We start from the raw sequence: 18,781 nt of genomic DNA, 5'->3' as shown, positions 1-18,781 counted from the left end.
AAAAACATCCTGTTTTACAGTTAAACATCCACACATGTGGATTTTTTTTATCACCGCAAACAAAACCATTGACTCGTTCAATGTAAAAGCAAAATCGTGGCTCAAAGAAAGGTAAATCAGAGACCACCGGAGCAGGTCTTTTGTTGTTCTCAGCTGCTGTTCTTAGACGTTTGCATCTATTCGTGTTAGTCCCCGTGGAACCGAGAGCGGTTAAGAAAAGGCAGCAACATTTAGTTTGATGACATCACTTTAATAAATTGTGTATTTCAGCATCGGCCCTTTTTACACACCTCAGAATTCTAAAAAGTCACGAAAACAGTTTTATGCACATTAGCCTTAAAAATGACCTTTGTCCACTAAACCGAAATGCCTAAGATAAATCTCTAATTAATTCCCCCCTTTTTGCTCACCCCTCAGTTACCTAGTAACAAAAATCCGGGGATTAAATGTAACCACCGTCGTCAGAATGGAAGGATGATAATGAAGTATGTTTTGAGTTTCCACTGGGTCACAGAGATCATTGATAAGGTTGGTAAGCTTCACTTAATCCAGGAAATTGCTAGGAAAATGTGTGGGCTATATAATGGGATGGATTAGACTAGAAGTTCTCACTACAAGTAAGTTCTGTACAGAGGCACAGTGAAGGGGACACTTTCTCTCAACATGGTAATACTCTGTCTCTATACTTATGCTTTAACTTTATAGTTCTTTATTTGCATTTACCACTTTCTCTGTATTTGTTTCTATATTTTTAGATAATTGCTACAACCGCCATGGGCTCACTGAAGTCACCTGGACTGTCCCTTCTGCTGTTGTCTTTTCTTCTTTACATAGCTGATTCCTATCCCAACATTGACTTATCAAACAGTAAGAATTGTTTATGATGTAAATACTATTTTAAGTTCATCCAGTGTTTTATAATTGGACTTGAAATTAAATGTAAATGATCTGAGTCTTATGAAAGTCACAATGTTCTGTTCTAAATTTCTTATCACAGAGATTGTGTTTTTAATCTCAGTGTTCAAATGCTGGCACAATATTGCAAACCGTGCAGTTTGGGTTTTTTAGCAATGGTTCCCTTTTCTAAACCACCCTCTCTAGTGGGCTGTGAAGAATGCACGTTGAGAAAGAACAATCTTTTCTCAAGGGAACGTCCGGTTTACCAGTGCATGGGCTGCTGCTTCTCCAGAGCGTACCCGACACCTCTCAGAGCCATGAAGACAATGAATATCCCAAAAAACATCACCTCAGAGGCGACGTGCTGCGTCGCAAGGCACAGCCACGAGGTAGAGGCACAAACACATGACAATGTCAGGCAGCTATTTAACTTTTCTATGAATTTGTGACTTTTTAGCCTAATTTATGTTGGTGTCAGTAAGATTTTAGCAAAACAAATCTTGGAGTTGGATGCTATCGAATAGTTAGGATGTGTATTACATGTAAGCACTTTTTCTGAGTGAATGATTGTGTTATTCATTTCTTTTTATTTTAGGGGATCTTATATAACTTTTAAAGGGTTATTATTATTATTATTATTATTATTATTATTGGAAAAAAATGCACATAAGCTTCTCATATGGTTTTTATTTCAGTTTAAAACACTACTACAGACTATAGAGCAAAATACCATGACAGAACGGTTTAGTGTTATGCCATTTTTGTGTTAATGTTCACCCTTTTCCCCCCTCCTTAATCATCTGTTCCTTTTGCAGATCCTGATAGCTGGCATTTCGGTGAGAAACCACACAGACTGCCATTGCAGCACCTGTTACTTTCATAAGATATGACAGATGGGGACTGGGGACCACTCTGCATCCTTCGGCTTGGCAAACATGTTGTGTTTCTTTTAATATGCACACGCTTTACTCTGTTTTAAAATGCATGTGTTTGTGTTTCCAGAATATATTTCACAGTAATTCTGTGGCTGTGATGTTTCTTTAACCTACTTTTTTTTTTTTTTTTGCCTTATTTGTATTTGAAAAATTGTGGATTTGAAAAACGATTAAAATGTGCAACAAGAGCTTGGATTAAGGAATGAGTCTTATTTTTAAATCCATGCAGAATGATTTGTTACAAGGAGGTTTTCATGAGTGTTTCTTTGGAGAAAGGTGCATTCTTACACAAACTGCACCTCACTAAAAAGTGAGAACTGACTTTCTGGCTGAGACACTCTAATGTCAGTAAGGCGACAGAATAGAACATTTTCAGGAACTAACAGCCAAAATGTGCTTTAATGGCAAATAAATTATAGAAATATAGCTGAATTTTAAGTCAGCGTAGGAAAGATAGAAGTCATTAGAGTGATGATTTAACCACTTCAGTTTGATGACACTTGGATGAGCTCAGACACCTAATAAAGATGTCATTTTTAATACTAAACGTTCATTTAAAGAGAGCTATTAGGATGGGTGGTGATGTACCGTAACTTCGACTTTAACGTTTGTGTTAGGATGCCTGGGTCGTCGACCCAGGGTTTTTGAGTTTTTGATATTATTTATACTTCCTAGTTTTTGGTTTCTTTGAGTTCTGTCTTATGTCTCTGTCTTCTTTAGTTGCTCTGTCTCCCCTATCACCTGCATCCCCTTGTCTAGTTCGCGTCTATGTGTATCCTAAGTTCCTATATCCCCGTGTTCAGTCAGTGTTTGTGTCTGCCCTGTTCCCACGTCTCTGTTCCCTTTGTAGTGCCTGCATATGAGTCTGTGTCTTTGTTCAGTCTGTGTTATATGTTTCCTGTTTTACTTTAACATCAGACATGGACTTTCAATGTGTCTGGTTTTGCTTCCTCTTGTCTCGTTAGGCCTGATTTGCCCCAGCTGTGTTTCCCTCCTGTTACCCATTCCCTGATTGCTCCCTCTGTGTATTTAAGCCCAGTGTTTCTCTGTGTCTGTGTCGCGATCTACCGTTTTCTTAGCTGTGTGTTCTGTCATTTCTCTAGTTTAAGTTTGTGTTGAGTTTTTTTTAGTTTTGTTATATTTTGAGTATTAAATTAAAGCCTTTTTTGAGTTCACGTCTGTCTCCGGAGTCTGCACCTTGGGTCCTATTCCTGCCTGCACACAGCCACACCTAACAGTTTGTTGAGAGAAATGAAAAACCTTTAATGTGAAGGGTTTTCTAACATATCAACCTATCTGATATATTTTTTCAAATGTTTTATGGCATTATGATAAAACACAAACATAATAAAAACACTTCATTCTTTGCTTAGGGTAACATGTTACAGTTACATCAGTGGTTTTTGTATTTTTCTTTTCTGGCTTGCCCCCCATTCAAAGCCCCTCATCCCACACCCAACACCTTTTCACCAATAAAAAAAGAATTCATGCTGAATTTCCCAGAAATAAAGGTGTGTATCATCTGCTCAGTAGCATCAGAAATCTCATTCTTCTTTATTTATTATAAAAGAAAAAAAAACATACGCATCCACTTTAGCTTCTCTTCATCTTGCTCTCCTAGTTGGCTGAACTGGCTCCAGCTTGATAACCACTGAGTAACATGTTTCCTGCTGGTCCAGGTAACAAACTAGAGCACCGAGTCTGTTCGTTAATGTTAGAAAGGTTTATTCTGATGTGCTGCTCTGAGCACGGGTGCAGGTAGAAGAGTTCAATTTGAATTCAAATGCTCATTTGGTGTAGCATGAATTGTAGATTTATGAAATATACCCTGGTATCCTTTTTTCCCTCGGGCTGCACAGATGTACCTCGAGTATTAATCTGATTTACCTCTAACATCTGGCCTGCTGGAGTGACTCTTAGCATGCGACACTGAATCAGGCCTTTTTCTGCAGCAGACCCAGGGGCACATTCTCAGGATTCATACCTGGAAGATACATAAGGTTTGCGTGGGGACACTGGGAGTAGACTAAAATCATTTTGCACGCAGATTTGTGTTATTTTAGGAGATGGCTGGTTCACGCCTCGATGTCACAGCCTGCCTGCGGTATCTTTTTATGTCTTGTACCCTACTATGCAGTGTTGATGGTAACCCACATCAATCACTCTGAGGTTACCGCGTCAGCATATATGTGACCCACAGCTCGTGTGCACAGTGTGATTTTATGCGTAAGGTTGTGGATGCTTTGTTGACATCGGGGTTATGTTGAGCTTATAACAGTACACGCTCCCCTCCCCCTGCGTGCGCGTGCGTGTGCAAGTCTGTCAGCGTAACATCTGTGCGTACGCGGTCGTGATTGTTGTGAAGATGGCGGAGGGGGAGACAGAGAAGGAATATGATACACGGAAAGCTATCGAGGAGCTCCGAGAGCGGTTCCAAGCGTTGACCACAGCTTTGAAAGAAAGTTCTCAGCCCCCGTTGGAAGCCTCCTTGCATTTCTGCCAGGAGTTTTGCCAGGTTAGCTCGTTATCCTGCTGCTCATCCCGGGCTGCCTGCAGCCCCTCTGGTTTCTTGGCCGAGGATGCGCGTCTACGTTTGCTATAACAATGTAGCTAAGGGGTTAGCAGCCTAGCTAGCTCCCTGGCATTTCAAGATGGGGAAAAAACCTCCTCAGTGTTTTCCCCCAGGTTTACCAGTGATGTTCGTATGCGGCATGCACTTATTTGCAAAGTCTGACCATCCACGCGGCGAGAAGCCACGCCATCGCGTGCCCGCGCTGCATTAATTACACGTATTTTCCAGGCCAGATAGCTAATAGCAAATGAATGTTGCTAGCTGGTATGCAGGGTCCCCCTGTCTGTGCAGTGGTCATGCTGTGCAAAAACGGATAGCTGTGTTAGCGAGATTTTCCTGAGCGGTTGCATTCATGTGCACCGCTATTTATACTTGTTAAAGGTAATAAAAAAACACAGTGTAAGCGCTGCAAGACTGCACCCATGCTTGTGGGGATTTTAGCTTGGTGTGTATTTAGGTTACTTTTTGTGAAGCTGTTTTTTTTTTTTTTTTTGTACGGAAAGGGCAGTGATTTTTCCCCCAGTGTGCTAGCCCGGGCCTTTTGCACTAATTAATCCAGCTAACCACATCAGCGCATATGTTTATTACAACGCTTTTATCTATGCCAGCACGAGATGTTCAACTGATGTCATTGTAAAAGCAACCGATTAGCCTGCAGCTGGCTGAGCAGTGATTTGAAGGAGAAAGTGTTCTAGTGGTCACCGACTCCAGTATCCGTCTCATTAATTAGCCATGACCACATAGATGCACATTATGCGATTTCTCCATTTTCCTGCGACACAACGTAGATTATTTTCATGGCACCAAATTGGTGTGAGATTTTAAATTTGACCCAGTGCATCTCTAACCGGCTCTGAAGAATTCATTCAACTTAAAAGTTATGTGAGAGGGAAAAAAAGGGAGAGTCTGGGACTGAATGCACTTTTAGTCGGGGCAGGAATGTATTTAAAAGCGTGTAGCTGCAGGGATAATACACTCACTGAGCATGATAAGCGTTTTTATGCGAGCAGTGTGTTAAAGAAATAAAGTTTTATGGATTAAATTTAGGTTTTAGATTTGCTGAATTTGTATAAAAAAGGATAAAAAAAAATACTTTTTTTTTGCACACACTAGATTATTTTTAATGGCTTAGGATACTACTCCTTAACTTAAATGTGTAATAAGTATGTCATGGTATTAAACATAACATTTAATATTGATTGTCCTGATGGCATGGCTTTTTGGCTTATTAAAGGTAGCTGTCTCTTAAATGTAAGCGATAATCAGAAATCTGTAGCTTAATTTACACTGATAGCAGCAAGTTTTACATCATTGAAAGCAGTTCCCGTAAAGAGGAATGAGCAAATTTTGTCTCAACGTTCTTACTGGGTTCCCAACATATTTCTTTACCAGTAAAGCCACATTTCTCTGGCTTTTTCATCTTTATTAGATAGTCTTTCAGTGAAGAGGAGTCACAAAAGCAGGAAGTTAAAAATTGTTACTGTGGTTATTATATCCATCACCCCGAGAGTTTCAGATTGACATAAAAATGTAGAAAAGCAGAAAATCTTGAAAGTCGAGAAGCCTAAAACAGATAATATTCCGCACAACTTTTTGACTATTTGTGCACAGAAGCTTGTAAGTTGTCATTCAGTGCCCTATTTTAACTGAAGTCTTTGTTTTCTTTTCTAAGGTCTTGGTGGAACATGCCAGTCGTTGGAAAACGGATGAAGATCCACTGCCCTTGCTGGAGGTTTACACCGTGGCCATCCTCTGCTTTGCTAAGGCTGCCTCCTGTCTCTCCTCCGAATGTGAAAATGTGCCACTCCTACTTGAAAAGTTGTCACTGTGAGTAGAAAATGAATTCAGTGTCAGTGCAAATGTGTGATAGATATTAATAACATAAACACAAGAGTGCATTAAGTCCAAAGATTAAAGTGGTGATGAGTAGTTCTAGTTCTACTGGCTTGTTTTAAGAGAGAATTTAATCCCTTTGGGCATTTGGAAAGAGGAATAATATGTGACAGTAAAAATAAACAAAACACACCCAAATCTCAGAGGAAACTTACATGAAAAGTTTTCAAATACTCTATAAACAGTCTACAGGAGCCACTTAGCTATTTGCAGGGTGTGCTCTTATGAAAACAAAGTCCTTGAGGCTGTAATGCAGAGTGGAAGTGGAGGGGATCTCTCAGGGAGCCACAGATTTGGGATGATTTACAGAGGAGGATGCAACGTGTACGCAAAATGAAGTCAGAGACAATAGTTATCAACACCAAGAATGTACATTAGTTCTTAGTCATAAGATGTATTTGAATAATCCAGAACACATCATTATGCCTCTGGAGTGAACAGACGTACCGATGTGTCGAAATCACGCTACCGATTTACGATGATCAAGCAGCAAGACAAAGCCTCCCTTTCAACTTGTGTCTAAAGTTTGGATTTCAAACTATACACCAGTTTTTAATCCTAACAGTACAGCTTTACAGGATTTTATTGACAGTCTGATGCATATAAGTCCCACACCATAAAAATAGATTGAAGCCAGCAAAATAACCATGCCTATGTCGTCTATGTTGTGAACACATCTTACTATGAGTAGCACAGAAGCTTTTTAGATATTCTATGATGTGGTAATGATACCATTAAAGTACGTAAAATAATAAATATAAAAGAAAAGATATTCTGAATCACATTTAGTGTTATATTTTCATCATCTCAATAGCTATTTGGGATATAGGCCTGCAATGGCTGTTGCAGGCAAGCAGCAAAGGGTTGAGGTTAGGACATATCGTGACTTAGACCTCGATTTTGCTCACAGCTAAACTCAACTGCACTGATGAATTTGCACAGGGATCAGGACATTCAGCAGTATACTATAAAGGCCTATTACCACCTTTATTGTAATTGTAAATGCTTTTTGACCACAAAGTGGGCGGCCACTAACTCACTTGACAGTGACCCGATTAGTCATGTTTCTCAAGTAATGATCAGTGCCTAATTATTGGTAATAGGCAGTTGTGGGATATGCATTTTACCTGTGTGGAAAGGTGCAGAAAAAGTATTCCATTCACAGGATGGTTGGATATACTGATGTTTTATCATGCATTCACTGAATCTGTCTTGGTCCTACCTTATTTTAAGTGAATTAGTATATAATTCACCCTAAAGTGATCTCCAACTACTCTCACAATAAGAGATAATACATTTTGGTTTCTCTAAACAACAATGATTTCACAATTACCCTTCCAACAAACCCAAAAGTGACTAGACACCAGTGTTTACAAGTGGCATCTCAAATAAGATGGGATAATACTGTATGACAGCAGGAAACATCTAGATAACTGAAATGTTAGCAAATAAAAACAAACACTGGTATCAGAATGGAAATATATCAAAATTGGACCATATATTATGCCCATAAAGGACATTACAAAAATGCAATTCACTACTGTCTCTAATAATGAAAGAAATAGTTTGAGTTGATGATATGGAGCTAAACAAAAAAATGAACTGCAGCAAATGTTTTAAAACTCAATATATACACCCGTGAGTCAAATGAGTTTATATAAATTGTACCGCAATTTAACTCTTTAAGACCTACCATAGAACCAAGTCTGCCAGAGCTTATCTTTACACGTTTACATGTTGTAGTGCCATTTTTGGGAGCATTTCAAGTTGCTATACATCAATACAACCATTATAGCCCAAATTGTAATAATATGTATGCATTAAGTGCATAGTAACTACATAAATTTCAAAAAAGTGCAATAAACTACAACAAAAATGTTTGGTTTTTTTACATATATTTCTAGTTAGAGAAATTTCAGAGGTTTATCCCTCAAAACTGTAAATACAAAAAAGTTCCAGAAAATAGTTTCCAACAACAGGAAATTTATTTTGAGTGTCTTCATAGTTTTATTTTTGAGATACACCAATTTCTATATACTGCAGCAAAAATAAATATTATAATCCAAATTTGCAAAAACAAACCAGCATGTGCATCAAAAAAAACCTATTTCCAGCAGTGCAATTTGAGTTCTAAGCATCTCAGAAACTATTCAGAAAAGCATAAAGTCAAACATAACTTTTAAAAACACCAGTATAGGCTTATACAGCCCCGAAGGTAAAAAAAACAAAAAACAAAAAAACCCCTACATTTTCCATGAAAATGACGTCACTTACAGTTTCGGGCAAGTAATGGTGGACATGCGATAGTTCGTGCTGAGAGTCTATTCCAATGTAGGAAGTGTTTTGAACAGGTAATCGGATCGGCAAAGCGTGTTTCTGGAATATTATGTTTTTGATGCTGCAAGTGCTTTTTATGCAATTTTTGCAAAGCTATATGTGGAAGGAAACCATGACCTAGGGCAAGCTGGTGGCATAAGATGTAAGTACAACGCCTCCGGTTTGATATGCAAAAAAAATTATCGTGCTAGCTTACGTGGTTCCAGTTCTACAGGGATTTAAAAATAGTTACGCAAAACGGAGCGTGCCTACTCCGACCAGTTTTAAAAGGTTAAGAGAGAGGAGAAATCAGCCAGATTAATTTGCATTCTGTCGCTGATTTTGTATCATGCATGATGCAGTAGGGAAGTAAAATAACAAAAATAACACCACGCGTGCACACACAGATATATATATTCTAGATGTTAAGCAGAGCAATGCACTCTCTACCCATCTTATATGCTCTTTCCAGAGCTACTTCTCATCTGGTCACCGTCTTTGCACTCCAAGGTTTAAATACAACTACCACAGGAACTCCTTTGTTCCTTTAGTTGCAACATTTTGTTAATATGAACAACATGAGTGTATGAATGGTATTAATATGTTTCTTTGGACAAGCAGCTGCGCAGTAAAATTAAAAATGTTCCTCAGCTTTATATTTGCAAAATGCCAAACTGACTTTACACTCACACCCTGCAAAAAGCTATTCTTGTATGGTTATCCCCATTTTACGGATTGTGTGCACATCCTTGACCTACATCTGGCTTTAACAAATTGCTGTGTTGGATTCACAGGAGCTGTGCAGAGCTGCTGCTCTTATTGCCCCAGCATGTCCCTGGTGCCTTATGGGAGGAGTTCCAGTCCTCCATGAAGGTCAGTATCTGCAGAGCTACTTGTAGATACTTTTCTTATCATTTTTTCTTATCATTTCAGTGATAAGCAATGAGAAGTTACTTAGTTATTAGAAAACATTTGGTTTAGCTTACTTAAAGGATATGTAAAATGATATGTGGTAAAATACTGCACTGAGGATTTATTATGTGTAAAGAATACATATATCACTTCAATAATTGACTATCGTAACATCGCCATAGCAAATATTTCAGGCATGAGTGAAATGAAAAATGAAATTTCAAAGCACGACTGACTGAAGTTTTAGCAATGTAATCATTACATAGTTGTGCGTCTTCTGTTACAGTTGGCACACGGCCTTTTGCAAGAAAGTGGGAGCACACAGCTCTGCCTGCTCTCAGTACTGGCACAGCAGGACGGCGTCTGGGCCAACACCACATTAAGCAGCATCCTGTCCAATCAAATTCCTCAAACTGAGCAAGGTTAGTCTTCTTTTTTTATACGACTAGGCTTGCCAACGCACCGCACTGACTTTTACAGCTGTAATTCTAGGAAATAACTCTCGCTGTGTATAATAGTAAACTTTCTGACTGAATTCTCTCTCATGACCAGTTTCTCAACTTTCTTCTTTCTCCTCCTCAGTCCATGAATTTCTTGAGCTCGAAGGTCCCACGCTTCTCAACATGCGGATAAAACATCTTATCAAAGTGGACAGTATTAATAAAGCAGCTGTCCTTGCAAAGATGTGCTCAGAGTATCCGGGATATGAAGGAAAAGGGAACTTCAAACAGACCTATTTGCTTTGCATTTGTATGACAAAAAGTCAGGAACAGCTAATGGAAGAGGTATGAAAACATTATTTTAAACATTATTTTAAAATAAACTATTTTACTTGATTAAAAATAATATTTCAGCAGGGTTTGTGGCCACTTAAATGTTTTAGAGCCCTCGTAATATGGTATTGTTATTAAAACCACATTTGTTGTTAGATGCTTTTTTGAAACGGACAAACGGACTGTGCCTTTCTTAAACTGTACTGAAGTTGAATCAATCAAATTGACCCTTTGTTTGTTTAGAAGTTTCCTGATATCTGAAATTGACTGATACTGCAACTGGATTTCATTTGAACTGATTTTTTATTTGATCTGTTTTCTCTAATAGATTGCATCAATAGACTGTAAGGATGCCCTTGAAATGATCTGCAACCTGGAGTCTGAGGGAGATGAGAAAGGCGCTCTCTGCATGTGTACTTCCTTTCTCAAAAGACAGCTTCTCCAAGGAGATGTTTACTGTGCCTGGTAAGAGTTGCTATATGTTTCAGACATTTGCAAAGAACAAAAGAGTTGCACAGTCATGGAACAGCAGTAGGCTAAACATGCATGCTTTATATCGTAAGTGCAATTCTTTTTATCGTTAATCATTATTATAGATGCAGCTTATAGATTGGCCAAATGTGAATAAATGAAGGATGCTACAAAGTATAAATTCAACATATTGGTTCCATCAGTGCAGACACAGCCTAATTTGTGTAAAAGTTTACGCACTCTTTCAGTTCAAAACCTTGAACAGTTCCGTTTGTGAACTTTTTCAGGGAACTGACTTTGTTCTGGAGTAAACTGCTCATGCGATTAGAGTCGTCTGCTGATTCCTTTCTGAGCCGCAGCAAAGAGATGGCTCTTCTCTGCAGAAGTGTCTGTCACATTCTGTTTCTCATCAAAGTAATCCAAAACGAGGTAAGGAAAATAGTCTTATGCGTTTACCGTTAATGCAAGAACAGACATAGACATATAAGGCTTTAAAATAAAATCGTTGGCCTTTATGTTTTTCTATTTTCATAGGTTGGGGAGGTGGGGCTTCCAGTGTGCGTAGAAATGTGCATTCAAGCTCTGAAAATGACCTCCAGTGACCATAAAGATAGCAAGTCTACCATCTGCAAGACTATTTCCTGCCTCTTGCCAACTGATCTAGAAGTTAAGCGTGCATGCCAGCTCACAGAGTTCCTACTCCAGCCTACGGTTGACTCATATTATGCTGTGGAATCACTGTACAATGAACCTGACCAAAAACCTGAGGAGGATGGGAGTCTACCAGTGCCCAATTCTTTACGCTGCGAGTTACTGCTGGCCTTGAAGACACAGTGGCCTTTTGATCCGGAGTTCTGGGACTGGAAAACATTGAAACGCAACTGCTTGGCACTGATGGGCGAGGAGGCAGCTATTGTCTCTTCTATTGACACACTCAATGACACAGATGAACAAGAGGTGGAAAGTGCACTTGGCAAACTCCCTGAATACAAAGACCTGGAGGATTTCCTGCTAACCACTACAAATGAACTCAATGAAATCACAGATGAAAGAGAAAAAAATAGAGAGGCTAAAAAACTGCGGGAGCAGGGTTTTGTGTCTGCCCGATTCAGAAATTGGCGAGCTTACATGCAGTATTGTGTTTTGTGTGACAAGGAGTTCTTAGGTCACAGAATTGTTCGTCACGCTCAGAAGCATTTCAAAGACGGAATGTATCTTTGTCCAATATGCGCTGACAGTTTTGAAACTAGGGAGATTTTAGAACCACACGTAGCAACACATGTAAAGCAGTCTTGCAAAGAGAGATTAGCTGCAATGAAAGCTGCAAGAAAAGTAACCAAACCACCTCAGTCCCCTAAAAGTCCATCAAAAATTTCAAAAGTTGCTGCCAAGACAAACACTAGTCCTGTTAAAATTGAATCTCAAATTGGACAACAGCTGGGACCCCCTGTTAAGATAGAACAAACTACATCTGACACACAGATAAGCCAAGACTGTTTCTGCCCTGTGAAAAACTGCACTAAAGCTTTCAAGTTTTTCCGTAACCTCATGGCTCATGTCAGATCTCACAAGAACGACGAAGAGGCCATGAGGTTTTTAGAAATACAAAAGCAGAAAGTGGTTTGCCAGTACTGCAGGAGGCAGTTTGTTAATGTCAGACACCTCAATGATCACCTGCAGATGCACTGTGGCACCCGACCATATATATGCATACAGCTGAATTGCAAGGCCAGCTTTAATTCGAATTCGGAGCTCCTCATGCATAGAAAAATACACCCAGAATTTAAGGCCCAGTGCATGTTTCCTAACTGTGGCGAAGTTTTCAGCGAGGCCTACCTGCTGTATGATCATGAGGCTCAGCATTACCTTACCTACACCTGCCAAACGGACAACTGTGGAAAAATCTTCTACTCACAGTCTCAGTTCTTGTCCCACCAAGAGAATCACAACAATGATGCAGCGAACAGTTTTAACATCGCAAATCAGCTCCCCCCATCCGATGCAAAAGTGCAGCCACCACCACCACAAGAGAGCACCCCAACCCAACAAGACACATGTTCTGCTGCTGTATGCTTTGAAGGGATTAATACAGATATACATATGAAGGAAGCATCAGATGCCAGTGCATCACCATGCACATCGCCAGCCCCCGGTCCCCTGAAAGTGAAACACTCAGTCGAAAATATGCTGAATTCAATTGGACATCCTGAGATAAAAGAACCAGAGAAATGCTACACTCCACTGACCAATCCCACTCCAGCACCAGTTGATGCCACTCAACCACCACAAGCTCCACATGCCCACCAAAATGTGGCTGTGCAAGGTACTGTTCCTCCAGTGTATCCTGTCCCAAGTAATACAGATCCTTTGCCAGGTCAACAGGAAGTAACTGTCAGTGGGACTAATAATGTACCAGGCAATGAGTTTCAGAAAGCAACTCCACAAATAATTTCTCCTGCTCAAATCAAGACAGAAATTCCTTCTTCGCTTCAAGGATATCCTACTAGCACACCTGCAGCTACTGCTGGAAGTGAAGAGAACCTGCATTGCTGCCCATTTAATGATTGCACAAGGGCATACAGTACAAACAAAAGTTTGTCTAGGCATGTGAAGAAGCAACACCCTGAGATATTCGAAGATTGGAAATTGGCGAAAAAATATAACAAAGTGGCCAAAATTACTGCAAAAAAGACACCCAGTGGACCAGCGTCACAAAGTCAACCTCAGAACCCAGGTGCCAAGCCTCCAAACCAGCCAGGAATACTATGCAACAAACCTGGGATGCAGCAGATGGATTACCTAATGGGATGCTCAAGCTCTCCCGCCCAGTGTTACCCTGGATCGATGGAGCCTGTGCCTATCACTCCAATGATAAACCCCACGGTGTACTCATCCTGGGGAAGCCCAAACAATTCCAGCGGAATGATGCAGTCAGACATGTCTCAGTCTTGGTCTTCACCTCCTATGAATAACTGCTATCCAGATGCCTTTAACATGAACGAGTACCCACCCCGCAACTATCCTCACTGGCAGGCAGACCCCTATCAAGCCACATCGTCTCTCCCATCTGATAGAGATCACTCAGTAGCAGCTATGCACGCTCCCACTATGTCAAACGCTCCTTCAGATTCAAGTTTAATGTCTCAGTATGTGTCCAGTTCTCTGATGCTTGACAATGGAGGCCAAATGCATAACGGAGGACATCAGTATGGACTCATGCATCCTGAGGGTGCAGGAGACAATGTAGATGTGAGAAAAAGCAGTGCAAGTATGACAGGACAGCTGGATAATGGAAACAGTATCTCAACTATTGACAGCCTCCCTGACGGAAGCTACCACACACCATATGCTCAGAGTGAAAACTCTTGTCTCACTCAATGCTCATCAGTTGATATTCCAATGAAATGTTTAACCCCAGAGGCTCCAGCGCCAATAAAATCTACAAGTGAAATAACTGAACCGGAGAGTATGGCACCTCACGGTTATGATCAGATAGACAACTCTGTGGATGGCATGCTCAGCCCACACAACGTGATTCACACTGATTTCCCTTACGATGAGGACTGTGCCAATGCCGACTGTGAGACAAACCCCTCAGATGAAAAGGCAAGTGACCCAGATGTGCAGAAAGGAAAACGCAGCAGGCTGAGCAAGCGTACCAAATGGCCCGCAATCATCAAGGATGGCAAGGTCATCTGCAGGAGATGTTTTAGAGAGTTTACAAGCACCAAATCTCTTGGTGGTCACCTGTCTAAACGCTCACAGTGCAGACCTTTAGATGAAATCGACCTGACAGCTGATCTCCCAACATCATTTCTTGATTTCCTCAATGATCCTCATGTCCCTGACACTAATGGAGCAATATATAACATGCCAAATGGTGACTTCTCACAGGAATCTTGTAGCTTGACCACTTTGACCTCGTCCGTGGTGTTGAAACAGGAGCCCCAGAATACAAATATCATGGACTATCCAAACTCCTTCTCAGTTTCCACTGAAATCCAGCAAGAGAAGGCAGTAGATTTGGCTAATCCAGCTCTTGATGTACCTTATCAGGAGGATCACCTGATGGAAATGTCACATGCCTTTCAAAGGTTGGATTTGATCGAGGCTGCTCAACAGAAGATGTGGAGTGCAATGTCCACAGAGCAAAGTGTTAGTCATTGTGATCCAGCCCCTGTTATTGAAAAGAACAAAACACTGAGTAAAAGTGACGACAAGCCCACTGAAAAGATACCTAAACCTTTCAAATGTGACCAGGAGGATTGTGAGTACTCGTTCATGACAAAGGAAGCATTATTCAAACACTTGAGTAAAATGCACGATTATACTAATGAGATGATAGATGAACTAAAAAGAACGCCATCCAAACTGTCACCATATCCTTGTCAGATCTGTCCAAAAACATTTACAAGAACGACAGGGTTGAGAATTCACTATGAAAAAGTCCATCGCTTGTCAAAGGCAGAAATGCAGAAGCTTAGAATTAGTGCTAGAAATAGACGTGCATTTAGACTTAACAAAGCTGATGCAGTTATTAAACGTCCAAACACCGATTTCAGTAGCGGCCAGATAGCAAAGTCTGCACCTGTAACTCCTGCTATAAAACAGGAACCACTTGATGTTGCAATTGCACCTCAACAAGACGCTGACAACAATCTAGACGTTCCTCAGGTCACTCCAGAAGACGTGTCAAAGCAAAGCGTGACCTCTGAGGTATTGACTGTTACACGACTACCATCACCTCAAAACTACTTGACTGACAGGCCATTTGAGGAAGTGGCACAACCTGCTCCTGAAAAAGCTCCAGAGGAACCTAAAGTGGCTGTTATTAACAACAGTCCAGAAATGACACTGAAATCCAGTTTGAAAGAGAAGCTCAGTCCCGTTGGCAAAGCAAAAATGCCACAAGGAAAATTAGCCGTGAGCCCGAGCAAAGTGAAACAGCTAAAGTCTCCGCCTTCATCTCCTTCATCGTCTCCAGAAAAACCCAGCAGCTCCAAAAGCACACCAACAAAGGAGGAGAAAAAGGAGAAACTTCAGAAGAGGTTAAGCCTCAAAATGTTTGACGCAGACAATGCCTACAGTCCGTACAGACCTTATCGCTGTGTTCATGAGGGATGCACTGCAGCATTCACCATCCAGCACAATTTGATACTCCATTACAAGGCCATGCATCAGGCATCCCTGCCCCCTAACAAAACTGAAGGTGAAACTGAAGCTGAAAAGACTAGTGTTAACACCGGACAGGAGAGCGATCAGACCATAGAAAAAGATAATGAAGTCAGGTGTCAAGTGAAAAATTGCTCAAGGGTGTTCATGGGAATCACACGGCTGGTGCAACATTACCTCTTACTACACAAGTTCACCCGTGACAAAGCCACCGCCATGATGGCCAGTATGAGCATAGGAACTTTTAACTGTGACCGGCCAGAGTGTGCTCTCCCCTTCAGCTCTGTGGAAAAGTACATTGAGCACATTAAGAATTACCACAAGGAAATTGCCATTTCTGAGAGCGGCTCGGTTGATCCAACTTTCCGGTGCGAGTACGATGGATGTGACCGAGTGTACACTACAAAGTCAAACCTGCTCCGTCACCTCATCAAAAAGCACGACTATGTTTATGACCCCAAAATAAGTGATGGAAGAAGGACTAAATCGGTAGGGCTCTTCCCAGGGGTTAGCAATGGGAAAGAGAACGTAGAAAGTAAATTCAGAGTGAAAAAGAAAAACACTAAAAAGAAAGATGGAAAGTCCATTGAACACTGGACTAGTTTTGGAAAGCCTACACTAAAATCTCATGAAGAAGCATCTGCCATGTGCACCAAGAAGTCCTCGCTGCAGTACCCATGCATGATCATAGGTTGCGATGCAGTGGAGTCTGCTGAAAGAAATATATTTAAGCATTACACCACACATGGCCTCACAGAGAGATACATTGAAGATCAGAGGAGCCAGTTCATTTTCTGCAAAAAATACTCACGCGCCAGATGCAAAGATGCAAACAAAGCAGAGGGCATGTCAGCTTCATCTTCTGAGGACATGGAGCCAGAAGAAGTTGAAAAGCCCAGTGACCAGAAAATAGATGAATCGGTAGAAAAAATAGTCCAAGAGGACAGCAAGCTGTCCAACGACGATAGTGCAGAATCTCAAGCTTCCACTGGGACAGAAGGAGGAATTAAAAGAGGCCGTCCCAGAAAACCTGCACATCCCACACCAGCTTGTCCGGAGAGGATACAAACCCTTAGGAACCGCACAACTGTTAACAGTTCAAGAGAGAACTCAAATCCTGGTACCCCTGCAGCCCAAGAACAACGTGATGATGGGGTTATGTCAGCGTCTTTCAAGCCGTTAGGACTTGAGGACTCCTTTCTTAAGTTCTTGGAAACCTCAGAGTCGACCAACTCTTCCAAACGCAAATTAAATGATAAATCTAGTGCTGAACTGCCTTCCAAAAGACAACACACTAACAAACAGAAATCTGCAACCAAAAGTAAAGCAGCTGATGAATTGAAAGGTTGTGAGAGTCTTGTAGACTTCAGAAACCCCCTCAATCTCCAATCAGTGAGTAATGTTAAGATAGTCATGGATAAAACATTATCAGATGGCGCTGATCTTTTGCTAAAGCAGCTACAAGACATGCGGCCCATAGTCATAATAAAAAAATGGATTTATAGCGGATCATAACCCGATATTTTTTGTTTTCAGCTCAGTCTTACTCAGGATTTGAGAAGTTATGCTGCAGAATGGTTTGTTAATGCATCAAATTTCCAACTGTTAACAGTCATGGTCACACTTAATGAAAAAAAGGCCTATTTTGTACCTAATGAAATAACGTCTCGGATGATTTTAAGTATGTATGTTAGTTATAATAACCAGGTAATCTATAGGGCATAGATTTTAGAAACATGTTTGTATTTATGCTTAGTACTGAAGATGTTTTTTTTTTCTTTTGCTAAATGGAGACTTTTAAAGAAAACTGTTTTTATATATCCCTATGGGATTTCAAGTTCTGTTTGTATTTATTTCATCCTTTTACAACACTAGTAGACCTATCTGTAATATTTACATGTCTTCCACAAAGTGTTCAATAAAATGTTACTGGTTCTTTTTATAACATACTGACTGCACACTTTCTATTGTTCTAACTTATATAGTTTACAGTAGCTTCGTTTACGCGCAATCCCAGCTGTGAAATGATGCACATGATTTGGTTTTAAATGAGCTATGGAAACTTGGAATATGGTGGGACAAGGTTGTTGTTAGCAACTGAATAGATGTGGAAACTTTTCATATTTGTGGACGGAAAGCTTCCCAAAGGAGCCTGGAAAATGTACAGTTTTTAAAACTTTTTCCATGAAGGGAATGCCAGCAATCTAATGTCAGTTTAAAACACCTTAAATTGGGCATACTGACATGAAAAATACCAATAGTATAAATAAATCAGTGCATTAAAACACATTTACATATTAAACATATTATGGAAGCTTGTTTCTTTCTCTCAGTGTTTCCCCCATTCGGACTTCAAAATTCCAACTTGCTCAGAAACTCCAAATTTTGAAACGATACGATGAAAATTAACTTAGCCTGCTTTTTTTCTCCTTTTTTAATTGCAGAAATAAGCCTCCATAGTTCATGGAAAAGTACTTTTAACATCAACAAAAATATATATTGAGCTTATTTCTACAATTAAACATACTGTTCACTTTTTTTTGTGCATACATTTTTGGCTTGTTTTTACATATTTTATCTTAAGGTTATGTAAAACTTTAATTTATTGCAACATATTTCCTCCACACAATACACAATGGGAATTAACTCGGCTAAAGAAAAACTATATATATATATATATATATATATATATATATATATATATATATATATATATATATATATATATATATATATATATATATATATATATATGTATATGTATATGTATATGTATATATATGTATGTATATGTATATGTATATATATGTATGTATATGTATATGTATATATATGTATAT

General features: G+C 39.9%; 2 protein-coding genes across 2 annotated transcripts; both read left to right on the top strand.

Annotated features, from left to right (window-relative positions):
- The first annotated feature begins 761 nt into the window (after positions 1-761).
- cga (glycoprotein hormones, alpha polypeptide) lies at positions 762-1,800 on the top strand. Its single transcript, XM_080870935.1, has 3 exons — positions 762-867; positions 1,102-1,286; positions 1,713-1,800. Exons 1-3 carry the CDS (start codon positions 774-776, stop codon positions 1,785-1,787), a joined length of 354 nt encoding a protein of 117 aa, XP_080727061.1. The 5' UTR covers positions 762-773; the 3' UTR covers positions 1,788-1,800.
- A 2,301-nt stretch (positions 1,801-4,101) lies between these two features.
- On the top strand, positions 4,102-18,478 carry znf292a (zinc finger protein 292a). Its single transcript, XM_080871440.1, has 8 exons — positions 4,102-4,347; positions 6,077-6,231; positions 9,408-9,486; positions 9,812-9,947; positions 10,108-10,310; positions 10,627-10,763; positions 11,057-11,198; positions 11,304-18,478. The coding sequence occupies exons 1-8, from the start codon at positions 4,198-4,200 to the stop codon at positions 17,454-17,456; spliced, it is 7,155 nt and encodes a 2,384-aa protein (XP_080727566.1). The 5' UTR covers positions 4,102-4,197; the 3' UTR covers positions 17,457-18,478.
- Positions 18,479-18,781: the final 303 nt, after the last annotated feature.

This window comes from Rhamphochromis sp. 'chilingali' (assembly GCF_963969265.1).
Source record: "Rhamphochromis sp. 'chilingali' genome assembly, chromosome: 21".
NCBI lineage: Eukaryota > Metazoa > Chordata > Actinopteri > Cichliformes > Cichlidae > Rhamphochromis > Rhamphochromis sp. 'chilingali'.
Note: the sequence above shows the minus strand (reverse complement) of the source record. Positions and strands in the feature narration are given on the sequence as shown.

Excerpts from the sequence above, each read along its gene's own strand:
- znf292a (XM_080871440.1), top strand. The coding sequence starts at position 4,198 with ATGGCGGAGGGGGAGACAGAGAAGGAATATGATACACGGAAAGCTATC. Across the intron at positions 4,348-6,076 it reads TCTGCCAGGAGTTTTGCCAG|GTCTTGGTGGAACATGCCAG; the intron begins GTTAGCTCGTTA and ends TTCTTTTCTAAG. Across the intron at positions 10,311-10,626 it reads AGGAACAGCTAATGGAAGAG|ATTGCATCAATAGACTGTAA; the intron begins GTATGAAAACAT and ends TTTCTCTAATAG.
- cga (XM_080870935.1), top strand. The coding sequence starts at position 774 with ATGGGCTCACTGAAGTCACCTGGACTGTCCCTTCTGCTGTTGTCTTTT. Across the intron at positions 868-1,101 it reads CAACATTGACTTATCAAACA|TGGGCTGTGAAGAATGCACG; the intron begins GTAAGAATTGTT and ends CACCCTCTCTAG. Across the intron at positions 1,287-1,712 it reads TCGCAAGGCACAGCCACGAG|ATCCTGATAGCTGGCATTTC; the intron begins GTAGAGGCACAA and ends TTCCTTTTGCAG.